This window comes from Ranitomeya variabilis, chromosome 1 (assembly GCF_051348905.1).
Source record: "Ranitomeya variabilis isolate aRanVar5 chromosome 1, aRanVar5.hap1, whole genome shotgun sequence".
In the NCBI taxonomy this organism is placed as follows: Eukaryota; Metazoa; Chordata; class Amphibia; order Anura; family Dendrobatidae; genus Ranitomeya; species Ranitomeya variabilis.
Window position 1 is genome coordinate 603149051 of NC_135232.1, and position 16287 is coordinate 603165337.

General features: G+C 42.3%; 1 protein-coding gene across 1 annotated transcript in view; it reads left to right on the forward strand.

The window, feature by feature from the left end:
• The window catches only part of CASQ1 (calsequestrin 1), a 72833-nt gene that overhangs the window by 55127 nt on the left and 1419 nt on the right, over positions 1–16287 (forward strand). The window contains exons 6-10 of the mRNA XM_077259323.1: positions 1309–1439; positions 10857–10902; positions 12592–12646; positions 13163–13263; positions 13708–13782. Coding sequence (XP_077115438.1) covers positions 1309–1439; positions 10857–10902; positions 12592–12646; positions 13163–13263; positions 13708–13782 — 408 coding nt within the window. The remainder of the gene's footprint in view (positions 1–1308; positions 1440–10856; positions 10903–12591; positions 12647–13162; positions 13264–13707; positions 13783–16287) is intronic.

Below are 16287 nucleotides of genomic sequence, written 5' to 3' on the forward strand. Positions count from 1 at the left end.
AAATAATCCTGCTCCCTTCATGATCCTCGAAGAAAATATCAACTTCAGTGACAGTATTAAAAGGAAAAGGAGGTCAGGTCAACTCAAAAAGGGCATCTAGATCCCACCCAAAAAATATTCTCAGCTTAAAATGGGGTTTTCCTGTTTAGTGAAGGGGCCCGTGGGTCCAAGTGCAACTGCTACCTCTGCACCTTAGAAGTATACAGGTTTTTTAACACCAGGGGATCAGCGAGTGATTGGTGCATGTTCACCTTCACGTCCTCCTATGATCAACAACTTTCATTGTAGATCATGACACATCTTTATCCATGTGAGTGCTGATGACTTTGGGTTTCACTGTAATTCATCCTCAAGGATGTGGTAGGACCCTCACCGATGACATGCTAAAGCCTCACCCCATCAATAAGCCATGGAAAAAACCCTTATCTCTAGATGGTTGGTATAACCTAAATGATTCTTCACCATTTGCCCACTTAACCTAATAGAACATCTCCAATCAAGGTCGATTTTGGGAACAGAAGGGGTTAATAATTTGACAGCTCTTCTGATGCACTTTACCTAGGTAATAAAATTACCGTCTGCCTTCACGAGATACAGCTAATATCCAAAACATATGTGCAATAACAAGACTTAATTGCTCTGCCACATTCCAATTGATTTCTGCTGTAGGCACAAACTACATATCAGGTATTGGAGAAGACGTCTCGTCTGTGGGCTACACATCAGGGGTGGTGGAAAGCAACCCACCGACAAACTGAAAAATGGGCACAATGGTCTCGGGACATTATAAATTATAAAGTGGCCAGATGGTACAGTCTACATTTGATCAAATTTGATGGGCATTTAAAAAAAAAAATAAAAAAAACTTATGTGGTTGTTCTGATCTTAAGGGGCATTTGGTGGTCATTAATGATGTTACATTGGAAACCATACTGGTTATGATCATTTTATTGTGTCCCTGATAGGAAATATAGTTCTTGGGGTATTTGGTTAAAGACCAACTTCAAGAGGCTGTCCACATTTCAGATTTATGAGTAGTCCAAGAGTGATGGTGGTAGAAGTTTGAATCTTCAATGCTTCCACCAATCAGTAGAATTATTAGAGCTTTTTATCATCTTCACCGAGAATGATGTCCGTCAAGTTTGCTTGTGCATCCTCAAAACGGTTGTGGATTACAATCCTTGAATCATATATTTTAAGACAGTGGAGTCAAAAGGTTTTTTTTTTAAACTTCTGTTTCCTCAGTTTTGGTGCTCATAAGGTTTGAATAGTATTTTATGCCAATTAATTCTCTGTTTATGAATACAGGTTGCCAAGAAGTTGACTCTGAAGCTCAACGAGATTGACTACTATGAACCTTTCCATGATGAGCCTGTGACAATTCCCAACAAACCCAACAGTGAAAAGGAGATTGTAGACTTTCTGCACCACCACAAGAGGTAAGCTAATGCTAGGATGGTACTCTCAAGGTGGTAGGCCAAGGATCTTCTTCAGAGACACCCATGATTATTGACAGTGTCAACCACAAATCAGGCCAACTTCACAAAAACGTCAACCGGGCACAGTCCCACCTCAGATCACTTGGTGGAAACTTTAACATAGTTCCCGGACACAGGACAATCCGGGTGATAATTATCTTAATTTCTATCCACAGCTGGTGAGCGCTTGTGGGATCTATTTGATAGATCCATCATAGTTTTTGAACATGAACATATTTTGGCTTAGAGCTTGAGATATAGAATAAGACTTGCAGTATTATAGTATCATCAGTCCATCTCCAGCTAGGGGAGTTCTGTGAGGAAGTTACCATGGCACCTAACAAAATAATTTAGCTGCCATAGAAACCTTAGATATAACAGGACAGTGTCACCTACTTTATATTGAGGTCAATTTAACGCAACAATCTCCCTTCAGCTACAAAAGGGAATCATAATTATACAGAACAGAGAACTCATCTATCTGTGCAAATTAAATTTTCTCCTTCATAGGGCAGTATTATAGTAGTTATATTCTTGTTCATAGGGGAAGTATTATAGTAGCTATATTCTTGTACATAGGAGGCAGTATTATAGTAGTTATATTCTTATACATGGGGCAGTATTATAGTAGTTATATTCTTGTACATAGGCAGTATTATAGTAGCTATATTCTTGCACATAGGGGCAGTATTATAGTAGTTATATTCTTATACATAGGGGCAGTATTATAGTAGTTATATTCTTGTACATACAGGCAGTATTATAGTAGTTATATTATTGTACATAGGAGGCAGTATTATAGCAGTTATATTCCTGTACATAGGAGCAGTATTATAGTAGTTATATTCTTGTACTTAGGGGCAGTATTATAGTTGGAGCGCCCCCAGACGCAGGGCCGTGGGGTACTCGGTACCGGGCCTCTCTGTCTCGGTCTTGGGGTTGTCACGGTGGCTAGACCCGGTCCGTGACCCTGCTAAGGGGCGTCCAATGAAAGATGAGATGATGGTGCGTGGTGTAGGTCGCGATGAATAACGAGGACACAGGGTTGCAGTCTCTTTACCTCTTTACTGAAGGCTTCATGATCCTCAATCCAGAGTACTGCTAACAGGGCTGGCTGAGACCGGCCGGTCCGATGGCACATCCAGAGTTCCCTTTGCAGGTGGAAATCAGTGCCTACCTTCTAGCGCCTGTGTGTTGTAGTACTTCCCTGCTGAGCACCACGGGATAGTCCTCACAACTGTTGTGTCTGTTTCTGATGTTCTTTCTCACAACTTGTATCTGTTCTGATGTTCTTCTCCGTCCCCCAGATGATATGGCTAGGACGCACCCGTATGACGGGTAGGCCTGGAGTTCTTCCGGGACCCTAGTGTCGCCCCTCTCCCACAGTTGCCCCCTATGTCTGCTTAGGTGATTTAGGTGAGACAGCCAACCTATAATTAACTGTCCTGCCGTTGGTTTGAAGTAATGCGTGGAGCCCAATACTTCCTCGGCGTTCCGGCCACCGGCTACACGCCTCAGTAGGATGTTGCCTCGATCTTACGGCACGACTCCTACTGGTATTATCTCCTTTTTGCTGTGATCTCATTTCTCACTTCTCCACAATAAACCTTGCTTCTTGTCCTTTCTTGAGATACCCCCGCAATGTAGTGCAGGCGCGGTTCCTTAACGTTCTGTCTTGTTCGCTAGGCCTCTGTCAGGATCCCACCCCTGACAGGGACCCCCCTGAATCTTTCCCCGCAACACCCTCTGCCACAGGATGTTGCCTGGTTCCAATCCAGTCAGCTTCTCACTAACTTCCTATCCAACCCCCAGTTTTACCAGATTGTGAGGAGTGGCCTAATACATAGTACCCTTTGCTCCCCCTGGAGGCCAGACTGTGAAGTGTATTGGTGTCTGTGATACCTGGTCAGGTGAACTCCTTAAGTGCCATCGGACATACCATCACTCCCCTTAGTGGCGGAGCAACAGTACTGCAATGACCAGGACTCTGGGGCGCTGCACTAGCAGTTATATTTTTGTACATTGGGGCAATAGTTATATTCTTGTACTTAATGGCAGTATTCTAGTAGTTATATTCTTGCACATTGGAGCAGTATTATAGTAGTTATAATCTTTTACATAGGAGGCAGTATTATAGTAGTTATAGTATTGGACATAGGGGCAGTATTATAGTAGTTATATTCTTGCGGATAGGGGCAGTATTATAGTAGGTATAGTATTGTACATAGGAGTAGTATTATTTTTGTTATGTATATTTTTGTACATAAGAGCAGTATTGTAGCAGTTATATTCTTATACATAGGAGTAGTATTATAGTAGTTATATTCTTGTACAGAGGGGACAGTATTATTGTAGTTATATTATTGTACATAGGGGCAGTATTATAGTAGTTATAGTCTTGTACATAGGGGCAGTATTATAGTATTATATTTTTAATGTTCCTATTCTTTTGGATCAGAGGTCTGGATCATTGCATCATATAGATTTCAGGGAAACAATATTGGATCACACAGCGTATCGTATTTCAGCAGGAAAATATGTGGCCTCAGGTCTGTTTTACTACATTTCATTGACAATAGTTTGCGTCCTAGGGTATCGTTGCCCTGTTACTTAGTGATCAGTTCACAGTCTGGTTGTTTATGTGTGATTGTTATTCTCAGAATAGGCCTCGTCTGTTAGGCCTTCTCTGTCTGTTTAAGCCGCGTCTGTCTCTTCCTGTAGGTTAATCTTTTTTGTCTCTTCAGACCTCATCCATCTCTTCCTATGGCTGATTTTTCTCTGTTTCTTCAAGCTTCTGCTGTCTTTTCCTATGGTTGATTCCTCCCTGTCTCTTCAAGACTAAGGGTACCGTCACACAGTGCCATTTTCATCGCTACGACGGCACGATTCGTGACGTTCTAGCGATATCGTTACGATATCGTAGTGTCTGACACGCTACTGCGATCCGGAACCCCGCTGAGAATCGTACGTCGTAGCAGATCGTTTGAAACTTTCTTTCGTCGTCTAGTGTCCCGCTGTGGCGGCATGATTGCATCGTGTGACACAGGTTGTATACGATGTGCGCACAGTAACCAACGGCTTCTACATCGCAAATACGTCATGAAATTATCGCTCCAGCGCCGTGTATTGCAACGTGTGACCGCAGTCTTACCTGTCTCTTCCCGTGGCTTTATCTTCTCTGTTTGTCTCTTCAGGCCTCGTCTGTCTCTTCTTATGGTTGATTCTTACCTGTCTCTTCAGGCCTTACCTATCTCTTCCTTTGGCTTTATCTTCTCTGTTTGTCTCTTCAGACCTCCTCTGTCTCTTCCAATGGTTGATTCTTCACTGTCTCTTCAGGCCTAGTCTTTCTCTTCCTGTGCCTTAATCTTCTCTTTCTCTTCAGGCCTTGTCTGTCTTTACCTATGGCTGCTTCTTTCCTGTCTGTCATCAGGCCTTGTCTGTCTCTTCCTATGACTGATTCTTCTCTGTCTCTTCAAGCCTCCTCTGTCTTTTCCTATAGCTGCTTCTTTCCTGTCTCTTCAGGCCTTAACTATCTCTTCCTGTGGCTTTATCTTCTCTGTTTGTCTCTTCAGACCTCCTCTGTCTCTTCCTATGGTTGATTCTTACCTGTCTCCTCAGACCTCCTCTGTCTCTTCCTATGGCTGATTCTTCCCTGTCTCCTCAGACCTCCTCTGTCTCTTCCTATGGCTGATTCTTCTCTGTCTCCTCAGACCTCGCCTGTCTCTTCCCATGGTTGATTCTTCCTTGTCTCTTCAGGCCTCGTCTGTCTCTTCCTGTGGATGATTAAGTTAGTGTATCTAAGCCTACAAGGTGCGATAGGGTCTTCTGAGTGGTGTGATACTCTCAGAGAAGCTCGCAGCTCTACATTTTACTCCTTGCAGGGACACGGGGCCTCTGTCGCAGGTGTCTCTTGAGGGTTAATGGTAGATAAAAGATGTCTCGCAGCTCCTTGTTTCTCAGTATGGCTGATGAAAGCTCCTCTCTACAGACACACTTTAAATATTGGCAGTTCAGAGACCACGGTTGCCATGACAGCGAGGCCTTTACTCTGCGCTGAGCAAATACATTATTATTGTTGTTTCTTACATATCATATCATTAATACTAAAACAGAGCGCTCCACGGATCCCGAGAACGACCGCAGCTGAGACGGCCGACTTGTTTACTTTTAAGAAATTACTTCAGAGAGACAGTAAGAAATAGAGCAAATTCCTAAGAAAGAAGCTCTGCCAACAAACATGGTGGCCATGTCCTTTCTTTCCTATACAGTGCCCTTATAACCATAGTTTTCGTGTACCCCATACACAAAGCACTAAAGAAATGGCACCACTATAACAATAGCTATAAGGCATCTAACAAAAGCGACAGTGACCCCATAACAATAACTATACTCCACCTTAAGAATAGCCGTGATGTTTATATAATAGCCATGATGCCCCCATAACAACAGCCTTAATTGCCCCATATCAATGCTCATAGTGCCCAACAGCAACAGCCATGGTGCCCCCATAACAATAGCCAATATTTCCCTTATAACAGGAGACAAGGTCTTAGTTAACAACAGATGTGGTGCCCTATAGCAATAGTCTTGATGGCCCCATAACAATATTTAAAATGGCCCAGCCATAATTCCCAATAGCAATTGCCATGGTGCACCCACAAGAGTAGCCATTACTTTTCCAGTTAATAATATTAGTATTATTATTCATTTTTATAGCGCCATTTATTCCATGGCGCTTTACATGTGAAAAAAGGGGCATATATAGATAAGTACAATAAACATGAGCAATGCAAGACACACACAAGTACAGAAGGAGAGAGGCTATAGCTATGAATGGTCCCCAAGAACATTATATGTGGTGCCCCCATAATAATAGCTATGGTCCCATCTTAACAAACACCATGATGCCTACATGACAATGGCCATAGTGTCAACATAAAAAAGCAATGCTGTGTAAGCAGGTTACGGGATGCAGTGACAGACAGGAGGCAGAGCAAGGGTTAACAAGTTTATTAACAGGAGAATACTCCACGCAGGGAGGTAAAGGGTTAAACAGGGGATAAAACAGTTCAATGGCAAAGGATATGGTGAGGTGAAAAATAACGGTAATAGTAACGGCAGTTTTGATGAGAGTCAATTAGTGATGAACGAGTATACTCGTTTGTCGGGTTTTCCCAGGCATGCTCGGATGGTCTCCGAGTATTTGTTAGTGCTCGGAGATTTCGTTTTTGTCGATGCAGCTGCATGATTTACGACTGCTAGATAGCTTGAATACATGTGGGGATTCCCTAGCAACCAGGCAACCCCCAAATGTACTCAGGCTGGCTAGCAGCCGTATATCATGCAGCTGCGTGGACAAATCTAAATCTCCGAGCACTAACAAATACTTGGAGACCACCCGAGTGTGCTCTGGAAAATCTGAACAATCAGTATAATCGCTCATCCTTTAAGTCAATGATTCCTAGGTCAATGAAATAATTAGCACCGACAACAGCTGGAGCAGTATCTTTTCCCTGTTGGTCCTGTGGGCATCAATGCCCCGTCTTCTGGCGGCAGCGGTCGGTCTCCGGTACCTTCCGCTGAGCCCTAGTCCATATAATGATGTTGCCAGAAGAGTGTGGGCCACGGTACTGTCTGAGCCTGATGTAGCCCCTGCATGACTCTCCTCACAGTCTTTGTCAGCGGTGGCAGTGCTTGGACATGGGCTGTACGGATGCTCTGGGACTGAAGTACTCACTGGTGCCTGCTGTAGTGTCTGACAAAGGTACGGGCCACAGTCCTGAACGAGCCCAATGTGGCTCGGCAAATCTGTAATGGCACAGTCACGGTGCAAGGGTCTGTCCTGTCCCCAGTCACTCTTATGGGGCACGTGTGTTCTACTCACAGACACAGTGTGTTTGGCACCTTGCTCTCTAGTAGTCACCGGTACACTGCACCTCTCTCTACACTGTGTTTCAAATTATTATGCAAATTGGATTTAAGTGTTGCAAAGGTTTAATTGTTTTGTTTTTCAAATAAACTCGTGGATGGTATTGTGTCTCAGGGCTCATTGTATCACTGAACTCAATCTTAAACACATGTGATAATTAGTTTTCAAGGTGATTCTAAAGGAAAACTACTTAAGGGCCCCTTCACACTGGTCGATTCTGCTACGATTACGACGCATTTGCGTCATATTCGACATCGCAGTACGAGCTCGTAGCCAGCGGTCACACTCTACGATGTTAACGCTTTTTCTGACGTAGTTGCGATGTGAACGTCACGCGTCGCAATCGTACGCTACCCTTCACACCGCCATAGTCCTACGACTCCGAGCGTGACGTATTACCAGCATGGGCGTGCTAAAACGTCACGCCCAATCAGGAGACAGGTATGCGGAAGCCCAACCCACGTAGTCGCATTACGAGCTCGTATGACCGCCGTCACATACTACGATTTCGACCGCCACAGCGAGACATTTACGACGAAAGAAAGTTCTGCTCTTTCTTTCACATCGTACGATGCTGGGCTGCGTCGCAAATCGTAACGCCATGTCACACTTTGCAACCTCGGAACGAGGACGGATAAACGTCACAAATCGAACGCTCGTTCAGACTTTGATTGCACAGTGTGAAGGGGCCCTAAAAATGATGTTCCACATTATTAAGCAGGCCACAGTTTTCAAGTAACATGGGAAAGAAATAGGATCTCTCTGCTGCCGAAAAGCATCAAATAGTGCAATGCCTTGGTCAAGGGAAGAAAACATTAGATATTTCCCGAAAACTTAAGCGTGATCATCGTACTGTTAAGAGATTTGTGGCTGAATCTGAGCACAGATGTGTTCGTGCTGATAAAGGAATAATGGGGAAGGTTTCTTCCAGGCAAGTTCATCGGATTAAGAGAGCAGCTGCTAAAAAGCCATTACAAACCTGCAAACAGATATTTGAAGCTGCTGGTGCCTCTGGAGTCCCTCGAACCTCAAGGTGTAGGATCCTTCAAAGGCTTGCTGTGGTGCATAAACCTACTATTCGGCCACCCCTAAACAGTGTTCACAAGCAGAAATGGTTGCATTGGGCCTACACATACATGAAGACTAATTTCCAAACATTCTTGTTTACTGATAAGTGTTGAGCAACCCTGGATGGTCCAGATGGATGGAGTAGTGGATGGCCACCATGTCCCAACAAGGCTGCGACGTCAGCAAGGAAGTGGCGGAGTCATGTTTTGGGCCAGAATCATGGGGGAACAGCTGGTAAGGCCCTTTAAGGTTCCTGAAGGTGTGAAAATTACCTCTGCAAAGTATACAGAGTTTCTGACTGACAACTTTCTACCATGGTATAAAAAGCAGAAACGTGCCTTCAGGAGAAAAATCATCTTCATGCATGACAATGCACCATCTCATGCTGCAAAGAATACCTCTGAGTTATTGGTTGCTATGGGCATAAAAGGAGATAAACTCATGATGTGGCCACCATCTTCCCCTGACCTCAACCCTATAGAGAACCTTTGGAGTATCATCAAGCAAAAGATCTATGAGGGTGGGAGGCAGTTCACATCAAAAGAGCAGCTCTGGGAGGCTATTCTGACTTCATGCAAAGAAATACAAGCAGAAACTCTCCAAAAACTCACAAGTTCAATGGATGCAAGAATTGTGAAGGTGATATCAAAGAAGGGTTCCTATGTTAACATGTAACTTGGCCTGTTAGGATGTTTTGGAGATAAATAGCTTTTTAGCTCAGTGAATGTGACCTCCTAACACTGCAAATTCCACAAATGAGCATTTTCAGTTGTTTAAAACAAATGTTTAAAACTTCTACTGTGGATAATAATTTGGAACAGTGCATTTTGAGTTTTTATTCATTTTGGAGATCATACTGTTATCATTGGGAGGTTTCTTCAATAAAATTCAATGTATACTCTAACGGGTGATGACTTTTATTAGAATGACTGTCATTTGCGCCGATCATTTAGGAAAATCCGAGAAAAATGTAATTTGCATAATAATTTGGAACATGGTGTATAGTCACCAGGCACACACTGCACAGTCCTCTCCCCCTCTAATCCCCACTGCTCTGCTGGTGGCGGGAAATGGGGGACGCCGGCCTGCACGATGCTGGTGCTCCCCGGACTGAGTACTCCTCTCTCTTGCTGCTGCTGCTGCTAGACACACAGCTCCCCTCAGCGCAGCAGTCCCTGTCCTTCTGGTCTGCTCTGTGTGCACGGCACTGCTCTGTTCTGCAGCGGTTCCTCTGCAGGCGACGGGGGCTTTCTCTCTGCCACCTGTCGCAGTGCCGGTACCCTGTGGTGAGGGCAGGGGAGGCTCACTGCTCTGCGCGCTGCACTGCGTTTGCACCAAACTGGCCTCCTGCTCCCACTTTTCTCTTTTATCTCCCCGCTGCTGTGTGCGCTTTTCTCCCCACACTCCTCGCCCTACTGAGACAGCAGGAAGGTCTGCCTCACTAGTGCGTCCCCCAGGCAATAGGGGAAGGTCCGACTCACTCAGGCTTCCCCCCGGGAACAAGGGATGCAGCCTCTCTAGTTTTGGACACGGCACGCAGGTACCGACAGCGCTGTCAACCCCCTTACAGCTGCCCAATAATGATAGCATGGTGTCCCCGTAATCCATCCATATAACAATATCCATTATGTCCATATAACAATACTTAATAACAATAACAATGATGCCCCAGAACATAAATCATGGTGTAACAATGACTTTGAATAATAACCATAGCCATGGTGCACTCACAGCAAAAAACCTTTAATAATCATCATCGTCCTCCAAAACAAAGGTCATGGTGCCCCTATAACAGAGGTCATAGTGTCCCTATAGCTAAGGTCATGGTGCCACTATAGCAGAGATCATGATGCCACTATAGCAGGGGTCATGGTTCCCCTATAGCAAAGGTCATGGTGCCCCTATAGCAAAGGTCATGGTGACCCTATAGCAGAAGTTATGGTGCCCCTATAGCAAAGGTCATGATGTCCCTATAGCAAAAGTCATGGTGTTCCTATAGCAAAGGTCATGGTGTCCCATAAAATATATTTTTCAATAAAAAAGTTTGCCCCTATAATAGCTATGGTCCTCACTCTAGCATTAAAAATTGTGATCACAAGACCAGAGTTACTGCACTCCCCTACACAATAATGACATTATATTTTTGGATTGTGGGGGAAAAAGTTGAGAACTCGGCATAGCGTCCCTCTGTGGATAGTGAGGGAGGCCACTGTTTAGTTGAACTTCTATAGGTAGGAAGCAATAGGTTGACCATAACAGAGGATGAAGTACAATAGGTTCTGGGGGGCTCACAGGCGGCTGAGGGGTCAGACGTTCGGTTGGTGACTCCAGATGGTTCTCTAGGGTAACATTCCCATGTCCTCTTTTTTAATGTCTTCCAGACCAACATTGAGAAAACTCCAGCCTGACAGCATGTACGAAACTTGGGTAAGTGACAAGAGTTATCCTATTTATGACCCTACGTCTGGACTATTCCTAGGATAACACTTACTGTTCCATGATGTCCTAATTTTAGTGTTATTATCAAGGCTGTAAGTGGAGCCAAATCACAATCTATGTTCCCTCAACTGTCTGTATATTGACAGTTGTGCATGTATGTGTGTGAAAATTGATGTGGATGGTGTTTCGGGCCTTTTTATACTGTACAGCTTTAATCTGTTTTTTTCTGTTTTACATTGCATTGTGTGTTCTGCGACTTAATTAGAAGTTTTCCCTGAATTTATTTATGCATAAAATCTATCAATACATTGAATCTCAGCTGATCCCCCTCATCAAACCATCATGCCCTCTATTAATGTGCACTGTGTGGCAGTATATACTGCATTCTCATAGCCGTGAGTCACCGAGGCAACGGAAGGTATAATTTGCGCCAGGATTCTCAGCTCCGTACGGTGCGATGTGTCATTTCAAAGATTAATATAGGAGATACAAAGCAGAACTAATGAAAGTAATAAGTAACAGATGTAATAAAGGCGGACGAGATATATACAAGCAGCAAGAGCCGAGCACCGAAAATTACATTAGTTAATGCCTCTAACGCAAACTGGCCATAGTTATAGTGTAAACAAGTATAGGGCCTAATTCCTGTATCAAGATGTGTTTATGTCCTTCTTTAGGACAGAGAACATTCCTGGGCATTACTTATCTCCAGGGGATAAAATCATCTTGGATCTTTGTTTTTTACAATTAGCTAAGGGTTTTCCAAGCCACAAGATTGTAGGGTTAGTAGAAGATCTTTAGAGTGACTATACACCTTGCATAGATGTCAGTCAACAATTATTCTCTCTAACCCACCAAAACATATGTACACTCAACTAGGCTAAGCGTGCATGTGCTCCTAATCCAGAATAGCACGTCACCTCTAGTTCTTCAGCTGTCATACATTTTATGGATAACAGTCCTCCTTCTAAACTGAGAACACACAGGAAGTCTTTTGCTGAAATAGCTAATATTTTAGGAAAAGAGACAGGTAAGCCATTGTCAACTAGTCTAGTTTCATCTTTCATGAGAAAAAAAGATTGGGCACATTCAAACCCTACTCAATACTACTTTTCATCTGCAAGGAGTCCGGAAATCATCATCATATACTGATCCTACTGAAATCACTTAGTATAGTGTATGTTCATCGAACGTTCATTGCAACCTTTATCTTACAGAAAAAAATGCATTCTGTTGGATCCACTTGCTCCTCTGTTGGCATCTATTAGCTAGTACCTAGAATGGGTCCAAAAGGCTTCACGAATATTAGCTTTTTAAAGAGTCATTAGCTATGGGAGTCACCTTGGCACTATAAATCCTTTCCTGTTGGATCCGTGTTTTCCCTATTTACATCTTTTGGAAAGGATCCTTGTTATGGGTCCACAAGGCCTTTTCTGTAGACTATTCACTTTCTTTCATTGTAAGGAAGATCCTTTTCTTATTTGTTGTAGGGTAAATCGGAGGTAACAGTTCTGGTTTCCACAAAATCACACTAGTTAGAGACTTTGAGTGGGTATATACAGTTTTCTTCACCCTCTTAGGCTCCAAAGATACTGAAAGTTTGAATCAAGCTTCAAAGATTCTTATCTGAGCCTCACCATTCACTGCATTAACTTCTCTTTTTTTTTCTTCTTATAGGAAGATGATTTGAATGGAATCCACATCGTAGCTTTCGCAGAAGAAGATGATCCTGGTAAGTAGGATAGATTTCAGGGGTGCAAACAAAAACATTCAAAAAATTCCACATGGAAGCACCTAGAGAAGATTCAAGCCTATGCTACTGTTCTCTGCATCTATTCGAGACAGCAGAGATGCCAACAAAGTTCTCTGACAGGCGCACATAGGCCAAATATTCAGGTTTATGGCATTTTGAAGTGGAAACAAGCCCAACCTTTGTTGCCACCTTTGGAGATGGACCCGTAGAAACACATCTAAAATTTACCATTTCATAACTTAATAAAAAAAATAAAACACAATCTAAATATCTTGGTGTAAAAGACAAAAATCTTTGCCAAAATTTTTCCTTTCGAAATTCACAAAATGAAATTAGAAATTCCAATTTTAACTACAAAGATGTTTTGAGGAACCTCATGGTTCTCTTTTCTGAAAAATTATGACATTATTAGCATTTACCAGCTACAAAGAAGAACCTAAGATAACGAAAGTCCTGCAACTATGGAAAGATCCTTGATCATAATCTCTATTTCAGATGGTTATGAGTTCCTGGAAATCATCAAAGAGGTTGCAGAAGATAATACAGATAACCCAGACCTCAGCATTATCTGGATCGACCCTGAAGATTTCCCATTGGTAAGGAAATCTCATATTTGGATATAAGAAATTACTGCTTAGAGTTGGGAATTTTCTCTGACAAAGGACAAGATTTTTTTAAATGACATAAAATGATTTAGATTTTGAAAAATTTGCAACTGAATAAAGTTTTTTAGGTTTTTAATTAAAACTAAAGTAAAATTCGTAGTTCTCACTGTACTGTATTGGAAAGCTGCTTTAAAAGCTGTAATCCTGCAGCCTGGCTCACAATGAACTGCGTAAAAAAATGCTGTATTTTTGATGAATAGCATGCAGTTCAAGTTGGTTGCACACTTGGAATAGCTGAATGAAGTGTCCTTGGCGTTCTTGGCACACGAACGGTGTGCCTAGTTGCATAGTAAAACGAATAGGATTAGAAGAGACGTGTATAGAATTGGATCTGTGTGCATGCTATTTTTCACTTACTTATTTTTATTTTTTTAGTTGATTCCCTACTGGGAAGAGAAGTTTGGCATTGACCTGTCTCGCCCTCATATCGGTGTGGTGAATGTGACTGATGTAAGTAAGCCTGAGAAGCCTCAGTAATTACCTTATATATCTATGTTCATCGTCTTGGGGTAAAACTTGTGGAGATGTTCAACCTATAGTTTTGTTATGCAAAGGTACAAAAGACATGTGCTCCAGGTGCTTTACCACTTTTCGAGACCTAGTGATGATCATTATCAAACTCTTTAGGCCGATTCTTCTTCAGATCAGATTTTTAAAATCACAACCAGATGGTGATCACTGGCTCTCTGATGGCTTTAGAAATGAAGGAAGGAAATACTACTTGATCCGATTTCCCTCAAAAGGGACTAAGCATGTCCTCTGGATCCTCCACCATCTTGATAGCTCATTGCCTAACTCTTCCACTCAAGGCCAGGTTTTAAAATCACAATCAGGTTACACAACTTGCTCCATGGTGGCCTTAACAATGAAGGCAAGAACTGCTACTTCACTCAATTATGCTCAAAAGCCACTAGGCATGTGTTCTGGGTCTTCCACCACCTTGATTGTCCATCACCCAACTCTTCCCACCGAGGTTAGTTCTTCAGATCAGATTGTTAAAATCACTTAGCAAGAAAACTAGCTCCTTGGTGGCTTATTTTGTGGACTAGTACATGCCTAATCCATGGTGGGTGTCAGAATGTGATGAAGTAATCACATTTGCATGTAAAAAGCTGCATACAGTCCAAATCACGGATAGGATGAGGTCTGTGGCCATCACGGTAGATTCCGCAAATTTTTTGACCAGTTATCTTTACATCTAATCCAATTCTGGTAAAAAAACAATGATTTTAACTGAGCTTTCTAGCTTTTTACTGCCAGGGACCATAAATTAACTCAATGTATAAAGCGACAGAAAGAAAGGGGAGATGTGCACTTTTGTAAAGTCTTGGAGACTTTGTGACAAGTTTATACTCTATATTTATGGCTATTAAAATTAAACATGCATTTACTAATTATAGATATTAATCATTGGAAGCGGCATCAATTTAAGATTTAGTCATCTTTACAATTATTTACCCAAGCTGATAAAGTGGGCACAATGATCAATCAAAATCACAGTCCTGTACCAGAAAAGGTGGACGAATATGGAACTATTGTGAACGAACAGAAAGAATAAAAATACACTAAATATTATCGCCATAAGAGGTGGTTGAAGGGATAAAATGATACGGTAAAACATGATCAAGTGTGGACTAGTAAGAATTCTCCTTCTCATATTCTCCTCTCAGATCTTCCATCTATTAGCTACAGGTCTTCCTACTATTACTTTGGTTTGTGGCGGTCTTCCAATTATGCATTATAACATTTGTTTGATAGTATTCAATCTATCTCGAAGCGCGTAGACCCATCTGGTTAACATCTCTCACTAGTTACAAGACCTGCTCAGCTTCATTCTTCAATTTTCTATGTAATGAACTAGCATGCCTATGAAGATATTGTGCTGCCTATTCAAGTGTTCTCGTCACAACCAATCCCCCCTAACTGACTAAATCCCATCGTTCCTTTTAAGTTGTCCATCAGTAGCTTCTTTGTCTTGTTTGGCTTACAGCTTTGCACGTATATAAATGCTCCTCTGAAAGCTTTTATTCCACCTGCCTCCATGACTGCCATCTCCACTGTCTGCTATCTTCATTGTCTATTATCCTGTTCCTGCAGTGTGTCCTTTCTGTGGAACCTAATTATTGCTTTTTATGGCTGCCTCCTGCTATGTTGTGTGTGACAGTGAGGCATGAAGAAGTTTGGTTATCATGTTCAGACAATGCAGTGGTGCAATTTAGCAATCTGAAGATGATCGGCAGACCTACCTCTACATCCTGGGCTAAAAATGAAGACGTTATAGTATCAAGATCCAGAAAACATCAGCTCTACAATCAGAATTCAGGAGTGACAAACTGTTTTGCTTATGACAGTCTTAAGGCTTCCATACACATTAGAAGAACATTGCCCAATCCTCATGCCTTATGACTCTTCCTCAACAGACGATGTCAGGGTAGCAAAGGATCTGTCTTGTCCTATTTCTGACAGCTGATCCTTTTTGGCTCCAAGACTTAATTATTTGCCAGAGGTCTCTGGCATCGGCTCTCTCTAAGAGAACACAGCAGTGCTGAGCGTTCCTGTCTATAGGGGACTAGAGAGATTTTGGCCACTAGCTCTCTTTTGAGTATTGGGGAGGGTTATAGTTGAACATAGGAATTGTTACTTCTTTTGATTTCCTTTAAAATTGACCATGAATAGTGAAATGTTTCATCAAACACTGAGACCAAGGAAACTTCTCAGGTTCTTAGTGTTCTAGCTATGCCACCTCCACCGTAGGAGGTCTGGTCCTTCCAGACTTCTGTAATATCTCTGGTAACACCAAGCTCTTCTATCAGCAGATCTTGATAGCTTTCCATCCACAGTCCCTGAATAATTAGTCTATCAAACTTGGATATTGCACCACATATGATGCCAAGTAAATCTTTAAAGGGTTAAATGGTTTAATTAATATAGGTGGGGTCTTCCATTAAATAACTT